The 7,641-nt window shown below is 33.0% G+C and overlaps 1 protein-coding gene across 2 annotated transcripts; it reads right to left on the bottom strand.

Moving 5' to 3' along the window:
* Positions 1–557: 557 nt before the first annotated feature.
* LOC128241637 (uncharacterized) lies at positions 558–3,966 on the bottom strand. 2 transcript variants are annotated; one of them, XM_052958650.1, is made up of 5 exons: positions 3,646–3,966; positions 2,726–2,917; positions 2,132–2,229; positions 1,587–1,676; positions 558–1,401 (listed from the first exon to the last, which is right to left on the bottom strand). In XM_052958650.1, exons 2-5 carry the CDS (start codon positions 2,890–2,892, stop codon positions 1,358–1,360), a joined length of 399 nt encoding a protein of 132 aa, XP_052814610.1. In that variant the 5' UTR covers positions 2,893–2,917; positions 3,646–3,966; the 3' UTR covers positions 558–1,357. The 2 variants fall into 2 exon arrangements, with proteins under 2 accessions (XP_052814610.1, XP_052814609.1); XM_052958649.1 differs by having other exon boundaries at positions 559–1,401; positions 2,726–2,933.
* Between the last annotated feature and the right edge of the window lie 3,675 nt (positions 3,967–7,641).

The following is a 7,641-nucleotide window of genomic DNA, read 5'->3' as shown; positions in this document are numbered from 1 at the left end:
GACGTTATCATTTAGGTCATCGCATGTGGATGAAAAGTCATTATATAACTCAGTGAAGTTTTGCAAAAACAGTTCTTCTTTTTCTTTGCACCATTTCGTTTGCTTGTGCGGGGTGACTGTGCCAGTTACATTTTCAGTGGTACCTGTGACGTTATGGCATCTAGTGTAGGAAGTTAGTTTGAAAGTCAACGGGCAATGATCAGACAAATCTTCCTCGTCTACAACGAAGTACTGCAAGTAATTAAACAGTTCGGTTGATGCTATAACGTAGTCTACTACACTAACCCCGCCATTCGCGAAACATGTATATTGACCACACGCGTCGCTCGGATAGCGTCCATTTAGTATATGAATACCTAGTGTCGAGCACATCTCAACTAGTGATAATCCAAATCTGTTTACCGTTTTATCACTGTTTTGTCTGGATGTGGTGAAGTTATCTGATGGATAGTCAACGATTCTGTTTCTAAAACGTGTTACGCAATTCGTTTTTAATCTTGTGCTTTAAATTTAGATTGGATGAATACAAACAATTTGGAATAAACTCAACCAGATTTAATCACAGATGTAAAATCATAAAAATAGGATCATACGTGTTACGTAATTCGTTTTTAACTTGGTGTTTTAAATTCAGATTGGATGAATACAAACAATTTGGAATAAACTCAATCAGATTTAATAACAGACGTCAAATCATAGAAAAAGGAATATACAAGAATTCAAATAGATTTACATAACGCTAGCATTATGCTAAATAAATAATAACCACAGGCCTTGTAAAGTTCATGCAAAATGCAAATTGTACAATACCAAAAATTGCATGACTTTGAACTAATAATAAGCAATTAATGATTTTCGTTATCAAAATGTCTCGATCAGCGAATATTTACACCATTGTACGATTCATTATCAACAGACATTTTTTGTTGAAAGCTGCAAGCATTTGATATTACAATTTGGCACATCGATACAAAATTACCAACGAATGATAAAAATACTTATAAACAGAAAAAAATGTATCACAGTGTGTAGTGTTGAATAACAGGAACACAGTTAACGTTCAGTAAAATAATTTTTCAGATGAAATACAACCCTATTGCTGGATACATAAGGGTAAGTGTTGGTAAACAACAATCATACCACAAGCACATTTGAATAATTGAATGAGTCATTTAGATAAATGGCCGGTCTCAAATTTTTATTTCGTAGCGTACCGAATGAGACTTGTATGTCCTTTACGACTTATCTTACTTATCACGGACAGAAATACTGTCACATGTAGAAATTATATATCTTTTCAGATATGCATTGGCTCTTCTTGTCTTTCGTTTTCTTGCCGAACGAAGACACAATTGGCTCATCGATATATCTCCATTTCAAAATGGCTGATGTATCCGTCACCTTCAACAATAAGAATTGAGCATATAAGTTTTTTGGGTATAAGTGTTTCTGTTTAATTATAGTAATTTTAAGTTACGTGGAAATATTATTGAAACCGTGTGTAAGTAAAATTATACCTTTATTGATAAAAGCATATTCTGTAAGTGCGTAACAAAAATGTTTACTAGATCAAGTTCAGGACATACCATCTTTGTCAAATATTTCCTGAACCCACTTTGTCAGCATCTGATCTCTTCGTTTACAAATGTCAAGTACAAAGGCAATTTTCATATTATCTGAAAAGAAACAAAAACACGCTTAAAATATTTCATGGAAAACAAAAGAATAAATTTATATTAATAATTGTTTACTTTTGAAAGAACAAACTAAAATGTCGGAAAGGAGAAATTCCGATAAATGAATTGAATGCAATAATTCATGAGTATAATACTATACAACTATGATATACAGTTTTATTATACTTTCTTAGTAATCAAATTTATTCCGCGTGTACATTTTATTGCCATTTTAAAATAAAACGTTTGTTATGCTGGGTGGGTTTAAATATTTATTCAAAAAGCTGCAGAAACAAGCTCAGTAGCAAAACAGTTTTGTTTTGTTTCATTATGCCTTATCGTATTTGATATCGCAAGGTCTAACAAGAGCCAGCATTATATTTGTCTGATATTAGGCAACGGTCCGATAAACAAAAACAAGTATCTTTCAGATGTATAATATCTTATAAACTAACCAGATATGTTCTGGAAATAATCTGCCAGTGCCTTGAAGAATCTGACTTTGCCGAACCGATGATTACATACATTGTGTCTTGCGAAATGGTGAATTGTTCTGAAATATGAAAATGATATTTAGGGAAGAAATTATCACATGACTGCATCTTATCGAAACGTATTCAGTGTTAATCCAAAAATTTACAACTTTTCACGTTTGTCTTCTACAATATTTAAGATAAAACATTTCTTTGTATAATGAAGTTGCCTTATTAATTAAATACAATGATTGTCTTGCTTCTGAAAAAAGTTTCAGGTAGATTTTGATGAATACTTGCCATTATTTTAAAAACTATTACTTACATTCAAAATTGTACTTATGCAATTTAAGACATTTTAAGCGTGCATTATGTAGATGATCTTTGACATGGGTTTTGAAAGTCTCTCTGTCTAATATATTAGGAGTTCCAATTCAAAGAGTAGCATTCAAAACAGTTGTCAGCATAATAAGTTTTGTTTAATCTTAAATAAAGATTCTATAAACGAGTTCCTAAAAGCGACATTACTTAACAATTTCTTCCAATAAATAAGAAATGCATATTATTTTAACTTACGGTCCACTTAATTGCCGCAAACTTTCCTCAGCCTTAATGACAACAGCGTCATTATATATATTTCCTTCCCCTGAGGTATTTGGTTCAAATGCTCGTCCCGCCACTGTGGCAATCAACAACGCCAACAGGAACGTTTGAATAAACTTCTTATTGTAAACGGACATCATAAGGTTTACCGTCTTTCTTTATTTTGTTACGGTCGTGGGCTCTGTTGAAGATAAGTAAAGGAAAATAAAAGTAAAACAACAAATATTTTATGACTATTAAAACTCAGATTTTATATCCGAAACGTTGGTCAGTATTTCTTTATATGATCAGAATCACATGTGGGACACTATTTGATTGAATCATTCTTTAGACGAACTTACAGAAGCAAAATGTTTCCCATCGACATTGGTATCCGCAATAAATGTTTTCTGTCATTTAACATAACAGGCATATCAATTACATTAAAACTAGCTGAATTTCCTAAACAGTCAACCACCTCACATTACGGTAAAGACTCTAAATAATATGCTGTAATGCATACCACAACTGTAATTTATATACTTCATAATCGCAATCGCTTAAATAAATCGTTGTTTGAAACCATGCTATCGTAAGACAAACATTTGAAGGTATTAAAGAGACGTATCGGCATTTAAAACAAACTAAAACCAAACGAATACAGATTTTGTGAAATATATCATAGCATTTTAAAGACAAATAATGTTTTTAGATATTAATACATATGTTGTTCTTCTTTACTGAAATACCTAATCTGCATTCAGAAATAAAACTCTAAAATAAACTACTTCTTTTTTCATTGTTTTAATAGTATTTTTGTCCATTTCTTGGCCCGTAGTATTTTCACTAGAAGCAATGAACAATCAATGGAAGTGAAAAAATAACATAAAATAAATAAAGAATATCATAATTACCTTTGACTCAAAGTCGAATAATCCAGTTATATTACAAAATGCTTTTACGTTAAAGTATTTTAAATTCACTTAAATCCGACGTTTATTTATATAAAATCAAGTTGGAGATTTTCACTTTCATTCGTTTGTATCTAATTTATACCTCAGGAGCAAACTAGCGGGGGTTGAGTATAATATTACGGGTGAATACAAACATTACCACAGAGGTTCCGGGTGTCATGTTTCCCACCAGTGAGAAATAAATTGGGAACATTAACTGGAAATACCGTTGAGATGATTGAGGGTAAAATAAAATAATAAAAAAATATATCATTTGGGAACTCTGTTTCTGGAATATATTGATAAGAAGTAAATACTTCTTGCTCTGTAATAACCTTTTCTCCATCAAAAGATTTTTGGCAAAATGATTAATTTCAAATCCGCTCGTTACTCATATTAAACATATATCAGGTGAGGTATATCACATAAAACAAGATTTATAACTTTAAAAGTTTTTGCATTAGGTGCTCTGAATTGTATCCCTCCGTCTGCAGATAGAGTTGGATTCTCTAATCATAGAAGTACTTGGGGTTTACCTATACGTTTATTATTATTTGTTTTATTGATAAGTTTCCTCAAGTTAATTGATACTTTGATAAGATTTACCTTTTGCGTTTTATCTTTAATAAGGATTGTTGGGATAAGAGTATGGTTTTTGCACATACACTGGTTTAAATCCCCAGTAAATGTACATTTTACTGACCGTTCCAACCTAACTATTCTTGATAAACATACCTATGTTTTATGTTTTATGTATGTTTCTTGTTTGTGATTTTATGTTATATGTCTTTGGCGTTTACCCAGTGCCACTTAACCGGGTTTTTGTTTAAACTTTTTGCTAATGAGCTTGTTGCTGTAGCTTTTTGCAAAAATATTTACCTGGCGACTATTGTTTGTATTGCTCTCTTTAGATTATAAATGATCACCATGTATCATTGGTTTTACGAGTGAGTGTACAAAACTAAACTATATTACCACAAGACTGTGAACTATTTTATTTTTATTTTTTCAAATTTAAATATAAATATGATTCAAAATGCATTACAAAAGGTCAACTTTTTGCATTTGGACAAAATCGAAAACAGAAAAAATATAGACGAATGTGCTTATGTTACACGATTTATTCTGTATAAGCATTAGTGTAATCGGAAAGCATATATTCAACCTCAACGCTCGTATTTACAACAACAACTTCAGTAATGATCTGATAAATTTTAAATCAAAGTAATTTTTCTACTATTATCAAATATGACATCCCTTCATTTTATTGTAGTCCGAAAACAGAATTGTTTTAATCAAAACTTTAATCGCATTATATATAACAAGAGACAACACCAGAAGAGTATACTAAGAATTACTATTAAGTAGTTTTGTCATTGTGCTCGTCGATAGTATAATAACACCGAATCATAACACGTCTCGCGTACTAATCTGACGAATTATCATTTTATTAGGTATAGTTGAAATGTTTTATACAATGTGAGTTTTAACATATTTAACAACAATTCAACGATTGTAAAATGAGTTATAACAGCATTATATTAATAACTTTGTTGGGATGAATTTACGTGTGAGTGTGGTCTTGTGTTGTGTGGGTAACCCGAACACTCGAAGAAAAACCCACGTGTCCGGTTTGGAGGCAATGAACGAAACTCAGCGTGTATTACTTATTTATCAAGTGAGTCAATGATAATGACAATGTTAGTATGTTAGTAAGTATGTATTAGTTTTAGTTCATTTGAAGCATTAATATTTTCAAAAGCTGGGAACCAAATTCGCTAAACTGGTAACTACTGCTTTTTTATTCGACAGTCAAATGTGGCAAATGTAATAACAATTTTGGTGACTTATTTAAGGTAGTTATATCGGTATTTAAGATGCAATTTTTCAAATATAATAAGATGCATTTGGATTATTAATGAAATATGGAAGTACTTCAAGTATCCAAATGTTAGTCTTCATGCTATTATTTGTTAATTATACATTTCATGCTGTAAATCTTAAAGCCGAAACCCTGTCCTGTTCTGGCTTGTTTTTGTTTGATTAAAAATATCAATAGCAGCTTGAGTATGGTATCTTGAATTTGTCACATTTCCAATCTACCGGTATATTGTAAACAAAAAAACTTTGTTCTAAAGTGTGTTCCCGATGTCGCCTAGTTATAATTATATTTATACAAGTTGAAACAAAATAATACATGTACAACGCGACTCAACACATATGTTATGCCATTGCTTTCCGTCATTGGGTCAAATTTGTTTCTACGTTTAAAAAAGACGAGGAGCTTTCCTGTCTCGTCATAGGTACGGTCACTGGCAGAAGATGAAAAAACTTGTTTTCGGAAAAGGAATATTATTCGTCTCGGATTTACATTGTAGCCTATGAAAGATAGATAGACGAAAAGTCAAAGATTTAGGATGATATAAATGTAGTATGTGATTTTTGAACTTGTATTTGCAAGATCGCTGTTACACGCATAAACAACTGTCTTCGTTCTTTTGTACATGCTATTTTGAACGTGTACCTGATTGACATAGCACATAACGTGTGGATCACACGACACGTACCTGTGCGAGCAGCGTGTTGTAACCTAGCTAATATAAACAAAAAAATATACAGATTACAAGGAGTTCCATGCAACAATGCGTACAATGCAAAGATATAACTGCAGTGGAGCAACAACCAAACAGACATAGTACAATACAAGCATAAAACAGTTAAATATTGCCGCTTAAGTTGAACGCATTATCTAAACTTATTTGTTGGGCATACACTATTTTTGTCCTCGCCACCAGTGTTCCTAGTCTTCCTAAGTGGCATTTCTGCCAGGGATGTACTGACAAAGAGGCGGGTAAACATTCCGTGACATAAAGGCCAAACTTGTTCGAGGTGGCGACAAATACAATGAAGTACTTGCAGCATATCTCCAAGCTATAGGGGATAAGAAGGGTAGTATACAGAAATGATAATGCAGCCGTGATTGAATAGACATTCTATAGGAGGCTAAGACAGAGGATGGGTTACCAGTGCTTTTATAGTGGACAAGACGAACATTGTAAAGCGGATTGTCCGGAGGCTCTGTGAAGTACGTTTGGGAATAGCACACCTGTAACAACAACGTGGGCAAGCATATTCAAACAGAAATAGACCAAGTGTGAAAGCCCTTTCGACAAGTCCAAGTAGACTATACATGACTCCAATGTTAATAGATGTACGCCAAAGGCAGCTGGAATTACAATTGCAAGCAGCGAAATATTATCATTGAATGGTGAAGAAATGCTGATAAATGGACAATCAGGCTCTAAACAACCTACCGTTTCAAGGGTTTTAATAGTATTCTTATCATTGCCGTTTCACTGTAAAACAAGTTAAATGCAAAATGAATCATGGCATGCATACATGAGGTTAAATCAGATCTAGATGGTTTTGATTGTCTTAGAGTAATGAGAGTGAAGAGTACTCCTCTCTCTCTTTCTCTCTCATGCTGTTATACGAGAATCCCCTTCGGACTGGCACTCAACACCCGCAAAAAAGAAGGTTCAGTCAAATGGTGCACCAATTTTCGGGCGTTTATCAATCGAGGGGTACATGCCTTCCTGCCAGACGCCTGACATGTTTGATAGAAATTGGGGAAAAGATGTTTACGAATGTAGATGTCTCATAAGCCCAACAGGCTGGCCCCAAACTAAGGAGGGTGTCACCATAATAAACAAATGCTTAACTTTTTACAGTTACTGTGATAGACGTATTTCCATTGCTTTTAGTTGAAATCTGCCTGGATACACTGGCATTGTATGTTTATTTTGTATTTTTTTTTTTTTAAATAAGATGCTTATTCAGCTTATTCGAAAATGAAAAAGCAGACAGTAGACAGCTTTTTATACTAAGTACAGACTGCTAGAACATGAACACATGGATTTCGGTCTCACTAATGAGGCAGCCCATGTTGCCGTATAG

This window comes from Mya arenaria, chromosome 7, assembly GCF_026914265.1.
Source record: "Mya arenaria isolate MELC-2E11 chromosome 7, ASM2691426v1".
NCBI lineage: Eukaryota > Metazoa > Mollusca > Bivalvia > Myida > Myidae > Mya > Mya arenaria.
This window is presented reverse-complemented; position numbering and strand designations above follow the sequence as displayed.